The following is a 23,138-nucleotide window of genomic DNA, read 5'->3' on the forward strand; positions in this document are numbered from 1 at the left end:
TGGGTGGTGCCGTCGCTGCTGCGCCCTTAAAACCAGAGAAACGAAAGACCAGAGGCTGCGATTAGATTTCACAAGAAGAACGGTAGCACTGATCCACCGCGGTCACAGATCCTGCTAAAATGTGGATTTGTGCTCGTGCTGTCGAAAACAAAAATAGGCATAGGAATGTTTGGCACATAGACATGCAGGAGGCGCCGCTCCTTCGTGCGTAAATAACGCGCTGCGCGTAAAAGCGTTTAATTTGCGAATGAAAACGACACAAATCAGATTGAATAATTATACCCAGCGCAGTGTGTTGGGTACAAAGCTGCAAATAAAGCTGAAAAACCCAATCTGTTGGCTACATATCAATATTACCAATACTTATCGAATCGCAATTCTAGCAAAATCCAAGCACAATATTAAAATAGTCCCTTATATTAGAGCTTATTGCATCATTGTCGTTTTTATATTCACAGCGGTTTCATTGAAGAGTGCGCATTTCTCTTTACTGATAACACCATGAACAGTTGTTAGTAATATTATTACCGGCTGTGTTCAGCCGCAGCTGTCAAATTAACGTAAATATGTCCAAACAACGACTTAAAAATAAGCTTTAGCGTTTTCAGAGCGTGTAGCTCCATCTTTAGAAAAAAAAAAATACAGCCAGGCGCTAGCATGAAAACACACCAGGAGATGGAGACAAAACCTTACACGATGACCTCACATCGCAACCAACAATTATGTGTCACTCAGTTTTTTATAAGACCACCAGGGGGGTACCTTACTCTCTAAACTCTACCCTGGAGAAGGGCCGTTGAGACATCCTGAAAAATTCGTCTTTAATAATCTGCATTAATAAAATTATTCCAAAACGGCACATGTCTTTCTGGTAAATAAAAGCCATGCCTGGATGCATCTGAAAAGGTAAAAATTCTCTTTTTACCTTTTGAAAGCAAACTTCAAATGTGAAAGATGAACAATACAATTAATCTGCTTATATCCAGAGGACAAAGCTCCCTGTAACCAGACACCCTGGAGTTAAAGAGAGAGAGAAATGTAATGTAACACCACTGTTTGTGTTTCCTGGTCCCCTCCCTGTAGTTTTTTTTTTTTTTTTTTTTTTTTTTTTTGTTCTTTTGCAATGTGAGATGCTGGAATCCTTTTGCTCTCATAGTTTTTTTAGGCACAGGAACCTGTAATTCCTCACAGCTTCAGGTTTCCAGAGAAAATACTTCAGCCTGCAGATGCAGAAGCCCCTGGTTTCATACAAGAGAAGCTGCTGCTGCTCTTTTGCTATTTAGGTCTTGAGAAGGTCTCCCAATATCATGTAATCTGTTTTAGATGAGAATCTTTCTGTCTGGCTCAGAGCTGAACCATGTTGATCTTGATTTTCTTTCTCCTGACGGCTGTTGACAAACAGCTACAGTGGAGACTGTGAGCAGCCAGGAGAAAGAAAATCTAGAGGTCAGTTGAATCCAGCGATTGCATCGTGAATAGCAGGTCTATCTTAATCAGAAAGAGATTTAATTTCACTGTTGGGCCTGAATGTGGCACTGAAGGGTCTAGTAAATAGAATGTTTATGGTAATGTAAGTGTTTTTAATGTTTCATTACATTTCTAATAGTTGTACTGACTTTCTCACGTAGTTTGGGGGAAATCTGAGACACTAGTTTACATTTGTTACATTACAAAATTTTGAGCAGAAGCGGGTAATCCACACCTTAGCATGATCCAAGACAGCTTTTTGTTATGTCAGGAGTTCTTTTTTTCAGTCCCAGTAAATTTTCAGTTGGGGTCAAGTCACACGACTGGGAAAGTCACAGCTTCAGTAGTGTTTGGTCTTCTTTGGTTTTCAGTTAGTTCTTTCAGTGTTTTGATGTGTGTTTGGGGTCAGTGTTCAGCTGTAGTAGTAATTCTTCTACACAAAGATGCAAACCAGAGGGTGGAGCATGTCTCTAAAGAATGGAGTACTGCTTCTTCTTGCTCAGGGTGGAGTCCATTCTGTGTCCAGCTGCAGCAATGTTTTACTATGTGCTTAACTCACTGTGGTATCATTCTCTCTCCCATTTGTCTCCTCACGCAGGCCCTTTTGTTACTGCCACAGATCTCATCATCACTCAGTATCTTCCATCACCCACAGCATTTGGTTTTGTTCTAAATGTTGCTTGTCCTCTGAGTCCACACAGCCTTCTTTTTGACTGTGCTTTTGCTGATTGGAGTCTTTTTGTTTTTGTGTTTGAAAAATCTGCCTCTGTGAGGATAATGTTTTTCTTCCTCTCAGTGAGCAAAGCTTCACTTGTCTTCTGGTGGTGTGCCTACTTTTTCTTCTTCCTGACTGTGAGAAAACTGATGCAATTTCAAAGTGTTTTAGAGTGCCATGCATGAGATTAGACACTGAAAGTGCCTCTTTGCTCAGAGTCTAACATTCTGCTGAGTTCTGATGCCATGTACCCCACTATCATAACGCTACTTAGCAGAGTACTACTGGAAACTTGAGGCCATATTTATACTGTATAAACAGCTGCAAGGTGATTTACTTTATAAAAGTCTCTGTTGAGTAGATCAAATCAACATTGGCAATACAACTATCTTGCTTTGACTTATTTTCTGACTTTAAAAGCTGCCTACAATATATATATATGTGTGTGTGTGTTATGTGTACCAATGTTCATTAAAAATAATTTTCCTTATTTCGCTGCCATGTTTAGGGAGGTCACCAAAGTGAGTCATCTGCCTTCATCCCACCCTATTCCTGGTGCATCCATTTATCTTTTCTGTGCTCTTCCGCTAGGAGCTCCATATTCAACATCCTCTGTCCAGTGTATCCACTATCCCTCCTTGCCTCTCCCAGACTTGTCTTGTCTCCAAACTGCTAATCGTTTCAAATTTTGTCCATTCTGGTCACATCCAATGAAAATCTCACATCTTCAACTTTGCCACCTCCAGCTCAGCCTGCCACCAGACATCATAGCATGACTCACTACCATCTCTTTCACTTTTATTGCTATCCTTTTGTTGAAATCACCTCTAACTCTCTCCTCCACCCACTCCACCCTGCATGTACTCTCTTCTTTACCTCTCTTCTGCAATGTCCATTGCTTTGGATGGTTGACCCCAGGTATTTACCTCATCTACCTTTTCTACATATTCTCCTTGCATGTTCACCTTTCAACCTGCCTCCTTTCATTCACTCAAATGTAATCTATTTTGCTTCTATTGCCCTTCATTCCTCTACTCTCCAGAGCATGCCTCCACCTCTCCAGGCTCTCTTTCACTTGCTCCCTACTCTCACCACAGATCACAATGCTGTCTGCAAACATTATAGACCACAGAGACTCCTGCGTGACCTCATCTGTCAACCTGTCAATCACCACCGAAAACAAAGAGCTCAGAGCTGATACCTGAGGTAATCCTAGTCCCACCTTGAACATATTTGTCACTCCTACCACACACCTCACCACTGTCTCGGTCCTCACACGTCTTGCACAACCTTCACATTCTTCACTGCCACTCCTGACTTCCTCTTGCCGTTCCATTAAAAATAATAAAGAAAGATATTAAGATGAGTATTCATAAGCAGTTCCTCCTTTTTATCACATAAGTATTACCTTTCCTTACCTTTACCTTTATTACCTTTCCTAAAAATTTAAGGAAGTTTTTACACAAACGCAAAGAAACATGTCAACATAACCTTCTTCACAGCAGGCGTTCATAGGCAACATTTCAGTCCTGACTTATCTGTTGTTAAAGCTTATGATGCCAAGTGTGAAAAATGGCTGGATGTTCAAGATATCTCTAAAAACAACTTTACTCCCCCACAATTTCTCATCATGTGTCATGAGAGATCTTTGGAGATTAGTAACAGATAATGCTCTTCAGGTGAGGTTTCATACCTGAGGTTTAGCAACAGTTTCACTGTCCTGCACCGTGCATTCCTGGACACTGACTCTCAAGCATCAGCTGACAGAAGGCAAAATATGTCACTTAGCTGGTCTGAGGAATGCCATATACACTTCAGGGCTGCTTTATGTATGCTTTGTTGAGATATCATGTTCCTGAAAAAGAGCGAGGTATTGTTTTTTGGACTCACCCTCTACTCACCTATCTCTGCACCACCTTTAGTGTCATTTAAAAATCTTGCAGGGAAATTGCAGGGTAAGGTTGAGTTACATGCAGATGACTGTTTGTGGTAATGTACCATTATTTCAGACTGATGATGATAGTGAAGTTATGTACTTTAGCACAGAGCAAGCTTTGTCACAGCACAAAGCATTTATTATTGAGGCAAAGAGGGGAAACAGTGCTGATACAGCTCCCTTCCTGCTTGTCTCAGGCAAGGGAAAGGCGCTTTATAACCACCAGGTGTCTGGATGTAAGAGTGCAATAGCTGTCCAAGCTCAAGAAGCTCTACTAATCTCATCCGTCAGACTAGTTCTCATTTCCATTTCCTTTTCACTTTCATTTCAATTTACTTGTTTCCTGGCACAAGTGCATGGCTGGATATTTCACAGAAAATAAGCTCTGGCTGCGTTTTAGTGCTACCGAAATAGGTAGCACTTCACAATACAGTCCACGATTTATGGTATCATTTCCCAAGTGTTACTATGGGGGGTTTTTTATGTTTAAATTAAGTGTGAGTTTTTACTGGTAGGTGTAGTTAGACAATGGAGTAACAACAGAAAAGAAAAAGAAACAAATTATACTGTAAGTGTTTTTAAGTAATGAGTACCCGTGAGATACGTTGAAGGAAAGGACTTCTTACATTGTAATTAACCATATTATCATTACGTGGTCTGTATTATTAAGTACCCTAACCCCCTAACCCCACAGATGTAGGTATAGCTTCCAAAGTGAGGAGCTTTGTAGGAGTGTGCCATCTTATTCTGAAGGGACATGAGGGACAATATGGTTGAGACCTGGAATTTTGTGGAGTCATACCCTGTAGCCTAAAGAATAAAATAAACAAAATGGGAAATCAGTAATAACCACTTATCAACATGTAAGCAGGGGGTGGTTACAATACTGTATAACTCAGGTTCACCCTAAATATTAGGTAGTTACAGTGTAATAACAGCAGGCTGATCTAACCTGTAATACAGTTCTTGCACTTGACAGCTACTTCCAACCATTCCCTTACTCAACAGTTGTCACCACAGTTGGTAGCTCCACATGTGTGATTTTGCAATTTTATGCAAGATGTCCTTCCTGACAAAACCCCAAAGGTGATTTGTGTCTTCAAGTGGAATCAAACCAGTGACCTTTTGCTTGTCAAGGAAATGTGGAAACCACTACACAGCCGTTGTGCTTAAAAATACTGTATAATCACCATTTAAGATGGATAAACATTATCGTTTCCTCTAAAGGACAATTTCCTCTAATGGGAAAACCAAACAAAAACCAATAAATAATATATAAATGATATATTATTTTCAATTTCTTTGTTTCTAAAGATTTCATGCTACTTATTACTTTAAAATACCCAAATATTTATATAGTGTAGTTTTTTCCTCTTCTGTTTTAAACCGCAAATTGTGACTCCTTTGTTTTGCAGTACATACAGCAAATCGAAAATGTTTGGAAACTACAATTTATGTAGGTATTATGAAGTACTTCCAATAAAATATAAATAAAATATAACCATATTTCGTTGTATTAAAGTATACGTGTAAGCATAATTTAAAACAATGTTCACCGTGACTGAAAAAATAATTTTAAAAAAGGGGGTGTCCGTTTGGTATCTTCCTGTACTAACTGTGTGGAATCCGTCTGTTTTGTCCCTCGCTGGCTGCCGTGGTGCCAGAGACGGGTTGCCTGGAAACGGCGGAAACGTTTGGGCGCAGCAGCGATGGAGAAGTATGAGAAAATCAAAGTTGTTGGAAGAGGAGCTTTCGGGTAACGTCTGGCTTTACTTACACTTTATATGTAATTTATAAAAGTTCTTTTATGTCACACACATCAGCCTGTCTGTAAACGCTGCGCTGTCAGGAACGAAAGAGGAAAACAATTTTTCCCCTTAAAAAGAAGTAACGCAAATCGTCAAACGTGCGAAGAAGACGACGACAGAGAAGGACGTGTTAGCAGAAGTAACAGAGCACTGGACACAATTTATTTACTTTAAAAGCCAGCTATCTAAAAGGCATGTAGAGGTCAGATGAGTGTTAAAGTCTGCCAAAGTCACCAAAAATGTTTCCCACCCTCGGTCAAACCCTACATACACTATATTGTCAAAAGTATTTGGTCATCTGCCTTCACACGCATGTGAACTTGAGTGACATCCCATTCTTAATTCATAGGGTTTAATTTTATGCTAGTCCAGCATTTGCAGTTATAACAGCTCCAACTATTCTGGGTAGGCTTTCAACAAGCTTTAAGGGTGTGTTTATAGGAATATTAGACCATTCCTCTAAAGGCGGATTTGTGAGGTCAGACACTGATGCTGGAACAGAAGGACTGGCTCCCAGTCTCCGCTCTAATTCATCCCAGAGGTGTTCTGTCGGGTAGAGGTCAGGACTCTATGAAGGCCAGTCAAATTTCTCCACACCAAACTTGCTTTTCCATATTTTTATGGACCTTGCTTTGTGCACTGGTGCACAGTCATGTTGGAACAGGAAGCAACTTAGCCGCTGCTGTTCCCAATCTCTTCCACTTTATTATAATACCACTAAAAGTTGACTGTGGAATATTTAGAAGTGAGGAAATTCATAACTGGACTGGTTGCACAGGTGACATCCTATCACGGTACCACGCTGGAATTCACTGAGCTCCTGAGAGCGACCCATTCTATCACAAATGTTTGTAGAAGCAGTCTGCATGCCAAAGTGCTTGATTTTATATACTTATGGTTATGGAAGTGATTGGAACACCAAATTTCAGTGATTTGGATAGGCGACTGAATACTTTTGGTAATATAGTGTTAGTTGGTCCAGATGACAGGGTAAGATGACAAATGAGTGTAAATAGTTTGTAACCAGCCTACAAACTGAATTTCAAAGTTTAACTCTAATTTTTTTTTTTATTAAACTTCAACTAATTTAATGAGTTTTTCTGGAGTTGTGAAAAAGAATATGTGTTGGCTAGTCTTTTAAGAAAGAGGCACTGAAGTCTTAAATTGAATGAAACTTTTAATCTTTTAAGTGTCATGAAGATATATAATTTTAGCTGATAAACAAAAACCCCAAGAGGTCATAAAACACTACAACTATTTTTCCAATCACAAACTTTATAGCCAATGACAAAAACACTACCATGTCACATATGAATAAATATTAATTTGATGGTCAAAGATGGTCAAAGAGTCGGTTTTGCTTAGGAAGGTTTCTGCATGAAGTGACCTGGAAGAATAAACATGGCAGGCATAATCGGAGCTGGTTGAATTCTCTAAGTACTAAGAAAAAGCAATTCACATATTTATGTGTGATTTTCAATTTTATGTGCTAAACCTTTATAGCTTATTTTTAAATGATCAATATTATGCTACTGTCATAAAATCTGCTTGTTGTTGCTTTACACGAAGAAGGCAGCTTTATAAGTAGGAAAAGCTCCATAAATAAAGATTATGAGCTATATTGAGTTACACTAGATCATCAGAAAATATGACTGAAGTAAATAATCTCATTTTGACTGGTACACTTTATGAGCTCCATGTCCCTGTTCATTTAAATGTCCAGCCTTGCTAATGAAGTTTTACTGTATTTCTTAGGGGTGGTTCTCTTTTTATGTGACTGTGTGAAACAACATGACACAAACATGTTTAAGATTTAGTTGTTGTCTTCACTCTTCTGAAAATCCACAACATCTGCCATCACATTTTTAAGAAGCTGTGTATAGTGTAAGTAAAGTTGAATTCTTTGAGGACCGTCCTTCTCTTTTCCTTATAGTGTCCATTACACCTGACCATTAAGGTCAAGGTAAAGAATTTTTTGGACTATTTGTCCACAGCATATATATATTGATTGGAGATGAGAGGGCAGTGGGAACAAAGCATAGCTGAAGGTAATCAAACACAAGTAAAGACAGACAGTGTCACGGTCCTGGGTCAGTGACCCAGTGTTTTGAGTTTCTTGTGCCTCTGAGTTTTCTGTATTATGTTCTTAGTTCTCTTTGTTGTCCCAGCTTATTCTTTAGTGTAGTGTCTTAGTTTGGTTTTCTTGTATTCTGTTTAGTTCTCTGAGTATTTAGTAGCTGCCCTCTGTGTTTCTTAGTTGCTCTGTCTCCCCTAGTCTAGTTTGCATCTGTGCTAATTCCTGTTTTACTTTGAAGGTCTGTGTCTCATGTGAGTGTATCCTACTTTGCTCCCTTGTCTCGTCAGTTCTGATTTCTCCCAGCTGTGCTCTCCTTCTGTGTCTCATTCCCCTCGTTACTTCCCATTGTATTTAAACCCTGTGTTTCTCTGAGTCAGTGTCGTGTCGTCCCTCTTGCTGTGTGGAGCTCCCTGTGAGTTTTAGTTCATTGTTTCCCAGTTTCGCTTAGTTTACTTTGTATGCTCGTTTTTCTGTGACCAGCAAATAAAGCTGTGATTTTGAGTTCATCTGTGAGTCCTGCACTTTGAGTCCTCATCTCCTGCCTGCCACACAGCGTTTCATGACAGACAGGAGGTAAAAAACTAAATCAAGATGAGTAATCTGACTATCAAAGCAAAACTGAAAATAATTGAACATTCAAAACATAATAAATAAAGCCAGACAAAAAGACTCACAATAAAGATGATCATAGAGATAGGGGGACACAAAGACTGAAACACGGGGCAGACTAGAATAACAATCCAATCAAAACAGGAACCGAAACTCAACAAATTCCAAAAAATCAATTTTCAGTAACATCTCAGAAACCTCAGGACTGTAACACAAATCAAATATACTTTTCAGGTACACAGATGGAGAAAGCTTCTGATGTCTTCTGAAACAAAATCAACTAATCTAACCCAACTATAGCAGAAATTTCATTTGTAACATTGAAATTTATTATTTTCATTCTATTTGTCTGAATTCCAACTTGTGATCAAAATACCATAGAGGCAGGAAAAAGAAATCTTGTTTTCCATACCTGTACATTCATATCACTTTGAATTGGTGTTGGTCATACTTCACATCTGAATGATAAAACTGTCATTAAAAGATGGCCTGTTTGATGTTTGCACAATGAGACATGGGATTGTGCTGCTTACATTTCATAAATAATGCACATCAAGTGGATTTATCCCGAGCCTGAGCTGCTCTGCTCATTTTGCAGTTTATTTATAACTACTTAAATAATCCATCAGAGGTGGAAAGTCACAAGGTCCTGATCTGCACAGCTGTACTTTTATGTCAGTACTTTATTTGAATAGAACACAATGTTGATCCCACAGCATGGCAGAGTTATTTTTTGAGCCCAGATGTTAAATCGGCTGATAAAGTGTTATTATTTTTCTACATAAAAGAATCCAGTCAGGTTATATGCTAAGAAGACATGCACTGTGTTGGTGTCCCTTCCATTTATTTCTCTTCTTATTCTGTGCCAGCAATGTGTGGGAGTAGTTCTTAAAGGTTAGTACAGAATGCTGTGAAAGGGTCAGATTTTTCAGATTCTCTATTCTTTTGCAACTTTGTCTCACATTAGCTTAAAAATCTTAAGTTAAATATTGAGGTTATTTTACTGTGTTACTGTGTTTATTTGGTTCACATGATCGCTTCCCCAGAGAGTAACGTGTAATAAATCAGTGCCAAAGCTTAATAATGTCAAATCTAAACTTCAGCAAATCACCCTGCTCATATTTATTCAGGAAACGGTATCTCTCATTCTTCTTCACTTTGCTCTGCTGTCAGGATTGTTCACCTGTGCCGCAGGCGCAGCGACGCGGCCTATGTCATCCTTAAGGAGATCCCGGTGGAGCAAATGTCACGAGACGAGCGTCTGGCAGCACAAAACGAGTGTCAGGTGTTGAAACTGCTCAACCACCCAAATATTATAGAGTACTATGAGAACTTCCTGGAAGACAAGGCCCTAATGATAGCGATGGAATATGCTCCAGGTAACCTCGCTATAATATCTTATTACACATCTCCCTTTTGTTAATTGTACAGCATGTTACTTTTCCCATGATATAGTCCTGCAGGGCTCCATACCTTTGCTGGTTCCCGCCATGTTAGGCCTGGGAATACCACATGAGGCTGTGTGATAGTATTACAATTCAGAAATCTGTTTATCTATAATGTAAAAAAATGTAGATTGCCATCAGTGAGGCCAGCCTTCTGCACAAATGCACCAAATAAAAACCTAAAATCATGAGGCAAGTTACTTTTGGATCTTTATATTTTCATACTAAAGACGAGGACTTTGCCAAGGCCTCTAAAGTTCTGCATTGCATTTCTAAATGACATTTTCTCAATTTGTGATTGGTTAAGTAGCTTGTTTTGCCAGTGGAACTGCCATAGCTTACAGATAGTGGTGCACGTACATTGTTTTGATTCAGATATAAAACCTTACATATTTTGGTGTTTTATGAGCATTTTTCACTCATTATCTTTTCTTTGTCATTGCTCCAGCTATTCTAGCAGTAGTTTGTTTGATTTTTTGGTAAATATATCCTGCCTAGATTTATTGTCATATTTTTTCACATGAAAGAAAATTATTGAAAAAGTACGTGGACTTTAGTTTTTGTTAAAGTTCAGATTTTGTGGCTGTAAACATCCAAAAAGTCTATTTGTTGCAGATAAAAGTGTTGATGTGATTTATTTACATGGCTGGATTACTTATTTTTTCTAATGCTTACAGTAACATTTCACTTGAGCAACAAGATCACCTGCTGTGATCTTAAAGCCCTTTAAAGCCTTTAAAATCCAATGTTAATTGGCTGTAATATCATTTCATTACTCAGACCAACATAGTAACTTCCATTATGGTTCCAACAAACCAAAGTCATCTGTGTTGTTTATTCTTTCCTTCATGTTTTCTCTATGCAGGTGGGACGCTGGCTGACTACATACAGAAGCGCTGTAACTCGCTACTGGACGAAGACACCATCCTTCACTTCTTTGTGCAGATCTTGCTCGCCCTGTACCATGTTCACAACAAGCTCATCCTGCACAGGGACCTCAAGACTCAGAATATTCTTCTTGACAAACACCAGATGATTGTCAAAATCGGAGACTTTGGCATCTCTAAGATCCTCGTCAGCAAAAGCAAAGCTTACACGGTGAATCATCTTACCTCTTCCCTTCATTTTTAGAATTCTAAATTGCATTCTGAAATGGAATTAAAACCTCCTTTATTTCCTGTTACAGGTTGTCGGGACCCCTTGCTACATCTCCCCGGAGCTGTGTGAGGGAAAGCCGTATAACCAGAAGAGTGATATCTGGGCTTTGGGCTGTGTGCTGTATGAGCTAGCAAGCCTCAAGAGAGCCTTTGAGGCTGCTGTAATAAAAGCATATACTTTATAGTGTCCCATTTTGGGTGTGATGATAATACTGCATTATTGTTTTTACATTACTCTTCTTCTCCTTAAATGTATAAATTATAAACTCTTGCTGTGTGCAAAGGCATTCAAACCATTAGAGCGACTTCTTCTAGAGCGATTCTTAAAATTTCTCAGAATATTTCATAAAAGCACCCGCATGTTGTCCCACTTTAAAGCACAAACAGATTGCTACTGCTTCTGATATCCACTCAGATCAGTAATTCATTCAAATCTTTTTTGCTTTTGCTCAAGTCTGTTTTCACTACCGATTACACTGCGGTTTAGTGCTGTGAAAGATTCTTGTTTTGACAAGGATTTAGGGTAGATGATGAGAGATTATTCTTTTCACATCAATCTGTGATGCATCTTATGATTTCACTCTTTCATTTTTCTCTCAGAATCTCCCCGCCCTCGTTCTGAAGATCATGAGCGGTACCTTTGCGCCGATCTCAGACCGTTACAGCCCGGAACTCCGACAGCTAATTCTCAACATGCTCAATTTGGATCCATCGAAACGGCCTCAACTCAATGAAATAATGGCTCTCCCCATATGCATCAGGCCCCTGCTTAACCTCTACACAGATATAGGAAATGTAAAAATGCGCAGGTACAGTCTTTTTGCTTAATTAATAATAAAATAAGATTATTTTAACTACAAGAGTTTTGATGTCAGATTGAGATTTATTATGTTTTGTGTAATGACTTCTATCTTTATCAATATCTTCTTTTCTTCCAGGATTGAGAAACCTCTGTCTACGGTGCAAACTGGTCCTCAAGGTAGACCAGGAGGGAGAGTTCCTGCCAACAGGTCAAGAGGTGAAGCATGTAGTTATTTGACCATAGTACTGGCTGATCTAGACTGAAAGCGTCAGTTACAAAACTTGTTGTTTGCTTTTTTGGGCTGAAACAGACAGATCAGTTGGTTTAGGACCAGGAAAGGTGCATTCCCTCCCGCTGTCTTCTGTGTATACGTGGGGAAGTGGCATCTCAACCCCTCTCCGCCTCCCGATGCTCAACACGGAAGTGCTTCAGGTCTCTCTGGGCCGCACTCAAAAGATGGGTGTGACCAAGACTGGCCGTTTGATTACATGGGAGGTCTGTGTGTGTGTGTGTGTGTTCTTTGTTTTTTCTTTTTTTTAAACTTTGACTGCTTTTCCTGAAGTACAAATGTTCCCTGTAACTCTGACACAGTGCAAAGGAGCAGCTTTGATCTGATATGCTCTCCGCAGCCTTGCTGATGTTTCCACTGTTAAACGTCCAAATATAGCTGAAAGAAATTATGAGCCAGTACTTGTTGTAGCAAACAAGAAAATCCCTGAAAGTTTTAAAGACTCAAATAGCAATATTACAGGACAGCATTGTTATGGTTGCTTGGAGAAGCTACAGTACTAAACAGACAACATCAGATTTAAGGATTTTAGCACTTTTTCATCCACATTTTGAGTTTTAAGATACTCTTGGAAAAGCATAAATTCTCTACATGGGTATTTTGTATACTTTAAAAGTAACATCTGGAAGGCTTGAATATTGCAGACTCATGATTTCCTCTTATTCTGTTACTGCCATAAAGAGACTCTCTGCTCACTTTAGTCTAATAACATTTTTTGTCACAGGCTCCATCAGTGGGGTCCTCTGAGCCCAGTCTTCCTGGTGTGGTGGAGCAGATCCAGCCTCAGTTTATTTCTCGCTTCCTCGAGGGTCAGTCTGGAGTCACCATCAAGTCTGTGTCCTGTGGTGATCTCTTTACCACCTGCATGACAGGTAGGTGGGCCATTTGTCTTTGGATACCCATCAGAGAGATCACAGCCGTGCCAGTCAGTTTAGTTAGGAGCTGTGCTGTAGAAAATCTGTTTATGCTCATCCCCTAAAACACTAAACCGGCATTTGAGTGCAAACTTTGGATACAGCCAGCCATCTCTTTATCTTGATATTGTGAATCTACCTGAACATAACCCTCATGCTTGCCTGGCAGTTAGGAATGGCTGTTTCTCTCATTCTCACACTGTGGTACACTCACAGTGTGCTTTTGAAGGGTGTTGTCAACCCATCCAACACCACAAAGCCGATAACACAGGATTAAAGACTCTTTTCTCTTAGCTCATGTCTCTTTCATCAGTTTTCACTGTTGTGTTGCAGATTAGTGTTTCCTAGATGGGGATTAGAAGCATTCTGTTGGCCTCTGTAAGAATACACCTACACTCATCAACTAATAGTCCTGTTAATCCCTTCTTTTCATTTCCAATTTGCAGACAGGGGCATTATCATGACGTTTGGTAGTGGAAGCAATGGCTGTCTAGGACACGGGAACTTCAATGATGTAACACAGGTACACTATTTGAATGCCTTAGTAAATGCAATGATAGCTGCCAGTGTAAGAAATTAGGTATACCCTAATAAAAGTAATACAGTTAAAGGCAACAGCTTCTTTGTAAATTCCACTCAAATCAACTTGTTTAGATTAATAAAGGTAGATTACATGTTAAAGAAATCTCTCAATCAGTAGAAATTCTGTGACCCTGAAGTTAGTCTATAATACCATTTAATCAGCAGTGCACTACTGGAAACACTGTGTGGTTTAGGTGAGAGAGCTAGTGTGCAGGAGGCAGCGCACATGATGCCCACTAGCTAGTGGTGAATGTGCTGGAATATTAGCTGGGTTGTTGGAACACTGGAGCAAAAAAATACGGACGTCGTCCTAAAAAGCTGACAGGTTAGACTTCATTCCACACTCTTCTACACAAGCTTGTGTGTGTTTTGCAATTTCACAGTGTTAAAATAATGTCTTTTTTTCATGGCTTGATGTGCTCTCCCTCATATTTTTACAGAAAAGCACACATTAAAAGCAGACGTGCCTTAACATGTACAATGAATCGATAACAATGAAATAATAATGGATGAATGAATAATTAAAAGACTTTATAGAAAGAGATGGTCGTTAAAAAGACATTTTTAAAATTTATTAGGCACTTGATAGTACAGAAGCAGACAGGAAACAAAGGGAGAGAGAGGAGTGAATTCAACCAAGAATGATGTGGTTTCATTTTATACAGTTAAATGAATGCTATGAGGGCGCAACGTCCCTACAGATTTTTGATAAAAAGCTTTCATTTCATTGATGACACTGTTTTTGTTCTCAGCCCAAGATAGTGGAGGCTCTGCTTGGTTACGAGCTCATTCAGGTGTCCTGCGGTGCTTCCCATGTTCTCGCTGTGACCAATGAAAGAGAAGTTTTTGCCTGGGGAAGAGGAGACAATGGTATAGTAAACAATCCAGTTTTTATTTTCTTCTTTTTGGTGTTTGCTTGTGTGGTTTATGACAGCTGCATCTCAACACAGAGCTTAATGGTTGGGTCTCTGTCTGAAAGGTCGCCTCGGGCTCGGCACCCAGGACACCCACAACTCTCCACAGCAAGTGTGTTTACCTGGCGACTTCGAAGCCCAGAGGGTGGTGTGTGGAGTTGACTGCTCCATGATTATCAGCAACCAGCACAGCATTGTGGCATGTGGAAGCAACAGGTGACTATTCTGGTTCTTGATTCAAAAGTGTGACAAAAATGAGGAAGTGATGAGCAGCGTTATATAACGCTGAGACGACGTTTTCACTCCATGTTTTCCGTAAAAAATGCTAACATTTTATCACTCTATAAACTCGATCATGTGGGTTGATGGTGGTAGGTTAAAAGTTCAGAGAGGTACTTTCCTAGTGCACAACCTGTGAGACAGCATTCTCTTAAAATGACAAAGCCTTTGCATTCACTCAGCGCTAATCCCGCTCTCTCAGAGAGGATGTATGTGTGAATAGGAGAGGGCAAGAGTAGTAAACAGCTTTGTTCACACTTGTGTGGCTTACAGACATGAAATACATACACAGTAGCAGTGAACTCAGCTCCAGACCTTAAACATGTATTGAATACTTGATAAATATGAAACTAAAAGATTACTGGCATTAAATGATAATTATTCTTCATTGATGGGTAAGAAGAACTTTATTGCACGATATTCATCAAAGTGTTCCAAAAATAGCAGGTGGAACTATTTATATACCATGAAACTTAACAGACTTCATAGCCAATGAGATGGAAACTTGATACACATTATAGCAAACTAGACTGGAACGTCTGCCTACTTGGGATTTTTTCTATATTACATAATGTCAGATTTGTTTTCTGGATTTCACCGATTGCAGCTTTTAGCCAAAAGGCAAAAAAGAAACGATACTTATGAGTGAGTGCTGGTAATGTGTCTGTTTACAGGAAACAAACAGTCTTATATTCTCAAATGTATGCATGCATAAACAAACACTTAAGATTTGGACAAATACTACAGCATTGTGTCTGTTAAAAATGTTTGTTTTATTGTACTCAGGTTCAACAAGCTTGGCCTGGATACGATCACAGCTGGAGAGGAACCAAATCCCTTGAATCAAGTGGAAGAAGTTCATTCTTACACTCCAGTCCAATCAGCCCCACTCAACACTGAGAAGATTGTTTACATTGACATTGGAACGGCGCATTCTGTCGCTGTTACAGGTTCAAGAAGTTCACAATATTATTCTCTTTTTTGGAAAGAGTCTCGTTTGTAGCTATTATAGCATTTCTTTGCGAGTGCCTTTGTGTGTTAAGTTTAAGTCCAAAGGTGGACCCAAATACAGACTGGCACACAGAGTAATACACAAAGCAAGCTTTACTTTCATGCTGACAATAAGTTCCAGGGAGGAAAAAAGGGTGACTAATCCAAAAGTACAAAAACTGCCAACAAGCACATGACTTAGAAGCAGCACCTTATGAGAGAAGCAGGTGGTACAACAGATGAGTTGACAAAGAGGAAGACAGAACTACTTATACACAGAGGGCTGATTGGAAATGAGAAACAGAAGGGAAACCAGACAAAGGTGAAAACTATCGAGATGATCAACAAACAAGGGATAAAATCCAAAGCAGGATACAAGAGAAATCTAGGTATCAGAATAAAGCAGGAAATTAATCAAGGACATAACTAAAGGATAAATGAACTAATTTGAGTGGAAAGACTAAGAAAAGACTAAATAGAGAGAGGAGCAGATATTTTAAATAGCTGATTGTTAGAGATTGCTTAACGGCAAATGCTTTTCCTCTTTTTGCATCTACGCAGTCTGTTTATCTGCATCCAGAACCTGCTCAAATGTGATTGGTTAGCACCCAGACTAAAGCTGACTAGAAAAACAGAAACCAGAAAGCTTTCCAGAAAGATTGAAGAGATTAGCCCTGACAAAACTGCAGTAGTTCCCTTGCTTTTGACAGCATTGGGTTTAGTGGGATGCAACAAAGAATCCTGAATAATGTCTGTGACCTCCTTCTTTTTTTTTCCCGCAGACCCTTGTCAGGCAACTGCGGTACAAAAATTAATATTACTACAATTCATGAAAAAATGCAAAATTTTCTTATCCACACAAGGGAAAAGCTGCTAACAAAGTAATTCCACCACTAGTGTAATTCCTAAATTTTTTCTTGGTTTATGTCTCCACGTTTTCGTTGTTCAGAAAATGGTCAGTGTTTCACCTTTGGCAGCAACCAGCACGGTCAAATTGGCTCCAGCTCCCGACGTAGCAGCCGTGCCCCCTGCAAAGTGTCTGGCCTGCAGGGCATCACTATGGCTGCCTGTGGTGACGCCTTCACCTTAGCCATAGGATCTGGTGAGTAGATGCATTTATTGAGTCATGTTTGTAACATTGCAACAGATTTCTTTTTGAACCACGTTTCTTTTGAGACTTGAGTTTTGTGAACAAGAATCCTCAAAATATGTTGGATGGCTGACAGAGGAAACTACAATATAGTTTTAAGTAAAGTGTGATATCAGGTTAATATACTTATGAGTAGAAAGGAGTAAATATCACGTCTTGAAGTTTTTGAAGACCCTGCACACCTGCAAAGGGGCTTTCAGTTTTTTCTGGCTGCCGTTCAGGTTGAAGATGGGCCGGGGATGTAGTACAGTTTGAGAGGATCTGGATTACTGGAACTAATAAGAAGGAGAAAAGTGTGTGTACACACAGCTTAAGCTGCAATCAGGCCAAATCTGTTTTTCTGGCAAGGGAGACTTGCTTGGTATGCCAGAGAAACATAAACTGTGAGAACTACCATGTCTAATTATATTAGCCAATGAAACTATAAATTACTGTTAGACATTTCTTTTTACCTCTTAGCTGTAAAAGACTGATGGGGTATTATCATCAACCTGCCGGGTGGGTGATGTGGAGTCCCAAGTTTGTGAATGCAGTAACTGACATAGGAGTTTCAAATTGATACCATAGGTATATCTATAAAAAAAAAAAAACGAAAAAAACGGGTGACTTCAAATCGATAACTTGAGAAGGAAGGCACCTAGGATTTTGAAATGGATAACATTAGATTTAATCTGATAGAGACCACATTTCATTGATAGCTGTTGTTTAGCTGCTTTACATGGGTATTTTATTATATCTCAGTTTGACTCTGACTGGCTCTGTCACCACACAGTTATAATGTACAACACCAATTCTGAAAAAGTTGGGACCTAGGAGTTGGTAGCCTGAGAGCTCGACAGTCATAAACATTCCGTATTGATTTCTCTAAATTCTCTGAAATCTTTGATTATTTATTTACTGCAGATTACAAGAGATTCACAATTTAATTTTGAGGAACATTGTTCAGAAATTGTTTCACAATTTGTATATGCAGTTTTTTGCAGATTGGTGAACCTTTGGTCATCTTTACTTGTGACAAACTGCCTTTCTAAGATGATCTTTTTATACCCAGTTAGTTGCTGACCTGTTGGCGATTAAACTAATGATTTGCAAACAACTACCGGTACTGTTCCTCCAGCCGTTTCTATTTAGTACCACTTACTTTCTCCAGCCTCTTCTTGCCCAGTGCCAACTGTTTTGAAATGCATTTCTATGATTAAATTAAAAATATTAAAAATATATTTCTTAATATCGTCATTTTGTCACTTTAAACATTTGATATGTTTTCCATGCTCTATTATGAGTAAAATATGGGTTTTATGAGATTTGCAAATAATTGGATTCTCTTTGGACAGCATCTCAAGTTTGTCAGAAGTGGGTTTATAGCGTCAACAAAATAAAGCCGATAAAGATGATCATTGCGGTAGATTCTTCAGCAAGTTTCACATTTCTTCAGGATTATTTTCACGCCATCCCAAAGATAAACCCATGATATACTTGATTGTTGTACTAAGAAAAACTTTAATATTTAAGAAAAACATAGATTATATTGGTAGCGTTACTTAAACACAGTGGTAGGTAACAGTTTTTTGTGTGTGTTGCTCTTAAAGCTGATGGTAAAACAGTAAAATGTCATATTAGTGATTGTCTCCCTGGAAAGAAGCCAGCCGTTTCTTTGTGGTATACGGGTTTTGTTCGACTCTGATTTCCATCAGATCGAGCTATTGTGCTGCCACTGCAGGAGAGACGGAGCCATCAGTTAAAGACCTGTGTGAATTAATGCATGCTGGGGTTCTGACTCTCAGTTTGGTGACCATCCTCTTCTTCTTCTGTTTCTGTTCTCTGCAGAAGGGGAGGTGTACACGTGGGGCAAGGGGGCCCGTGGCCGCCTGGGAAGAAAAGAGGAGGATTCTGGGATACCAAAGCCAGTGCAGCTCGATGAAAGTCACCTGTTCGCGGTGACATCGGTGGCTTGTTGTCATGGCAACACCCTGCTGGCAGTGAAACGTAATATTTCACTCATTACCCTCTGTTAACAAACTCTGTGAGATGTTGGGATGTGGTGAAATATCACTACTCCCCAGATGAAAGACAAGCTTAACTCGAGACAAGGTCCCCCGATAACATCAGCAGAGTTGCATGTTCGTCTGTGTACAATAGTGAAAGGACTCATTTGTAAGTTTGAAAGCTCAGCTGTGGCCAAAAATGTGGAGCACTTCCATCTTTTACAGACGGGGTGCCAGGGGGTTTGTTTACACAAGAAATTAGTTTTTATGCTACAAACATAATTTTTATCTGCACACTAAAAGTAATTGTAGGTCACAGAGGTCTATGGAGTGGAACAGAAAATGGCAGTATAAACAGTGATGGTACAAAACTGAGGGCTTGGATTCCACTTTATATTTGAAAACAGCTGCAGAATTAGAGAAGATTAAACTGCATCAGAATTCAATAAGTGACAGAGATGCTGGTAATCCAGCAACAGGCTGCAGGGCTGCTGTTTAAATGGTTCTCAGGCCTGAGCTGAGCAGCAGATATATAGAGACCAACCACTGTGAGAGGTTTAGATTACAGTACAGACCATTGCACAAGTGCCCAAGTGAGTGAGTTTCACCCTTCTAACTCAAACGCTTCAACATTAAACAACAGAAATAGAAAGAAACGGAGGGTGGTCCTAAAGGTCCAGTATAAAGATAAAAAAGGATTGTTTTGAGCTCTGAATCGTGCGAAGCTATTTTTTATTTATTTATTTTTTAGAGTCGAGAGATAAAATTGTTGGTATAGTTTTTTTGGACAACAAGAATGTTTCGTCATGTAGGTCAGTGTTTTCTCTACGTGACCTGATGTGTGTGGATGATATGACACATGCTTGAACAATGTTTCAGTGATCAGGATCTGGTGAACATTAGGAAACACATATGTGAAGGCCAAAAGCTAAAACACACAAGTACAAAATCACCAGGTTTCAAAGTTTTCCTTAAGGAGGAAAGAATTCATTTAATTGAACACAAAATTAGTTCACAAACCTCTGAAAGGAACTTAAATTCTTAATGTGAGCTTTAAATTGTGAGTGGAAGGCAAAAGTCTTCACAACAATTACTTGAAGACAGAATTAATTAATTATTAATTACTTTAAACAATGAACAGAGAAAATGTAGATAATTGTGTGCAGATGTAGCTGTGGAGTCACTGTGAAAAGCAAACATGTTTTTCTGGTCCAGTAGCCCAGTAGTAGTAATTGTGATTAAACAATACCAAAGAAAATGCAGCACTGCAGACCACTTCTCCAAAATTTGTAATATTGATCCTAAATTTAAAAACAAATAAGACCTGAAGTTCTTTTGTATTATGTAGTATTTTTGCCTTTATTAGTCACGAGTGAAAAAGCAGATGGAGAAAGAAGAGAGCGAAACATCTGGACAGCAGGAATCACTCTGTTGCAGTGTTAAAATTTCCATTAGACTAGTCAGGACTACCAGACCTCCTGTAAAACATGACAAGCTCGTACTGATATTCATTTAACTGTCAGCCTCATTATTGGCCCACTGATTTATTGGGTTAATACTTTTTGTGCAACAACAGACGAGTTGTTTGCTGCCGGTTCAATTCATTCATCGATTAACCTGCTAATTGTTTTCTTTGTGGGATGAATGAATATTTTGTCTAACCAATGTCAAAATGTAGCGAAGATTACAAGCCAAGGCTGCATCTTCAGATTAATTCAGTACAAAAACCAAAAGCTGTTTATCTTACTGTTATATTTAAAGGAGAGAAGATAGAACCAGTTCCCAATTAGGTCAAACACTTGCACCTGATTCAGCTCTACTGACATTGCCATTCTGTTTCTGCTTCAGCTCTGCTCGAGGAGGCCATCTCCAGATGATCTTGTCTTGAAAAATAACCCACTCTGCGGCCATCGTGAGACCCGACAGCGGACTGTGGAGGAGGACCGCTTCCTCCTAAAGACCCATTTGTGCTGAATTTAGAAAGATTTCCTTTCAAACCCCAGCTGCAGCCTCAGCCTTTCTCTCTCTATCTATTTTTCTTTCAGGTGTTTCATTCAATGGTTTGATTTCATGGTGCAAAGCACAAAAAAAGGTCACAGCCTTGCTGCAGGTTTTATCTCACATCAGGTCGGTGAAAGGAATGTTGCAACACAGATACTGAAGCTAGATTACAGGAAGTCATTAGGCTGGGCTCATGCAGTGAGCTATTGTGCGCTCTCATGTGCAGTGTCAGCACAAGAAAGACCATTAAAAGGTCAAACTGGTTTGAGCTCTCTCAAGCAGCCGGTGAATAAAACGAAAAGAATGAAGCCACTTGAGCGTTCATCAGACAAATGAAGTCAGCACCACGTCAGTGGTCACTTTGCGATTTATTGGATTACAGCGGTGTTCGAACCACATAACGACGGACCGAGCTGTGTCTGAAACCACTCGCTTGTTCGCTCATTCACTTTTGTAAGATAAACAGCAGTTCAATGAGAGGAGTGAAAGGAGATTTCAGACTGTTTACTGACTGCAGCAGGAAATGGTGCACATGCTGGGCTGTTTTCATTCCAGTGTAGGACTCTGAACAGCAGATGAAGTTCACAGTTTTATCATTATTGTCCTTGTAACTCATTGAAATCATGTTGCTGTACAGAACAGTGTGAAAACTGTTCATGTGATGACCAAAATCAAAACCTGCCAAAGTGTTCATGGTACAGTAAAGGGTTAACAACAAATTAAAATACCACAATGTTGAAAAGCCCCCATTGTAGTAAATAAAGACAAAATACACCGCCTCAATTTAACTAAAGAAATAAGGGTCTTCCGTTGGGTTGAAGGTCTAGGTTCAGTAAGATCCTAACCCCACTGAGAATCTTTGGGATGTGCTGGAGAACATGTTGCACAGCGGTGCGGATCTCCCCTCATCAATATGAGATATTGGAAAATAAATGTCACAGCTGAGGACCTTTTTTGGGCCAGTCAATGTAAACTTGAACCTGTAATAATGAACGATTTGAAGAAAGTTGCACACAGAACCTGAAGTCCTAATAATGCAAAGTGGGGTCAGTTTGAAGTACTTTATATGCTGCTGCATGGCTTCATTTCCAAAAGTAAATCCAGAGATCATCTGCAGTTACATGATTATATTCTGTATTTAGGCTGAGAGCAGTCTGAGACTGCACAGCTCAGCTTGGGCTGGAAGTTCTGTCTCTCCAGAGACGAGGGGTAGATTGACTGTCTCAATTCAATTAATGATTGGATGAAAAATAAATATTTTTGAATTTAACTCAGACAAAGCAAACGTCTCTATTTCCCGCTCCAGAAAGCATATACCTCTATATCCGTTTTCTTTCTCATTCACCCTAAAAGCTAACACACACAATCTTGAGATCATTTTTGATGTTTGACTTCTGATATTCACATCAAGGCTCTTGCTTTTTCACTGTAAGAAAAAATGCTCAAAAAGTGAACAAGAGATGCTCGTTCAGGTCTTCATCACCTCCTGCTTGGATTATTGTACTGCTCTATTTTCTTGTCCGCCAAAGCGTTTATTAATCGCCTCCAATCTGTCCAAAATGCTGCTTCAAGGATTGTAACTCGCTCTCAAATTCTCTCATATCACCCCATCATTACAGCATCTGCACTGGCATCCAGTCAGGTTTAGGTATCATCTTGAAATCTTGGTTCTTACTTTCATGGCTTTATGAGGTGAGGCCCTCACTTACATCGCCTGTCTACTCAAATCCTTAGGCTGGCTGATAGAGGTCTTCTTGTGGTTCTCCGTACCCGTGTAAAATCTAAGTGGGTACTGTCTCTTAAAACCAAAACTGTGGAACAGCTTACCACTCTTTCTTCACACGCTTGAATCTGTGGCATTCTTTAGAAAGCTTTAAACTTCTCAGACAGAGATTTGGTTGTTTTTCTGTTGTGTGCATTTTGCTCTTCTTTTTGTTTGTTTTTCTCCTGATATCTCTGTAAGCACTTTGTGACTCCTTTTCTTAGAAAGCGCTATATAAATCAATTTTACTTACTAA

General features: G+C 39.3%; 1 protein-coding gene across 2 annotated transcripts; it reads left to right on the top strand.

Moving 5' to 3' along the window:
• Positions 1 to 617: 617 nt before the first annotated feature.
• nek8 (NIMA-related kinase 8) lies at positions 618 to 22,390 on the top strand. 2 transcript variants are annotated; one of them, XM_084951311.1, is made up of 17 exons: positions 618 to 3,100; positions 3,225 to 3,388; positions 5,783 to 5,874; positions 9,786 to 9,991; positions 10,923 to 11,155; positions 11,244 to 11,375; positions 11,815 to 12,023; positions 12,153 to 12,232; positions 12,327 to 12,511; positions 13,030 to 13,177; positions 13,666 to 13,742; positions 14,554 to 14,671; positions 14,781 to 14,931; positions 15,781 to 15,944; positions 16,934 to 17,086; positions 18,962 to 19,120; positions 20,968 to 22,390. In XM_084951311.1, exons 3-17 carry the CDS (start codon positions 5,828 to 5,830, stop codon positions 20,994 to 20,996), a joined length of 2,091 nt encoding a protein of 696 aa, XP_084807437.1. In that variant the 5' UTR covers positions 618 to 3,100; positions 3,225 to 3,388; positions 5,783 to 5,827; the 3' UTR covers positions 20,997 to 22,390. The 2 variants fall into 2 exon arrangements, with proteins under 2 accessions (XP_084807437.1, XP_084807438.1); XM_084951312.1 differs by having other exon boundaries at positions 618 to 2,703; positions 3,280 to 3,388.
• The last annotated feature ends 748 nt before the right edge of the window (positions 22,391 to 23,138 follow it).

This window comes from Perissodus microlepis, chromosome 14, assembly GCF_051167445.1.
Source record: "Perissodus microlepis isolate ML-2025 ecotype Zambia chromosome 14, ASM5116744v1, whole genome shotgun sequence".
NCBI lineage: Eukaryota > Metazoa > Chordata > Actinopteri > Cichliformes > Cichlidae > Perissodus > Perissodus microlepis.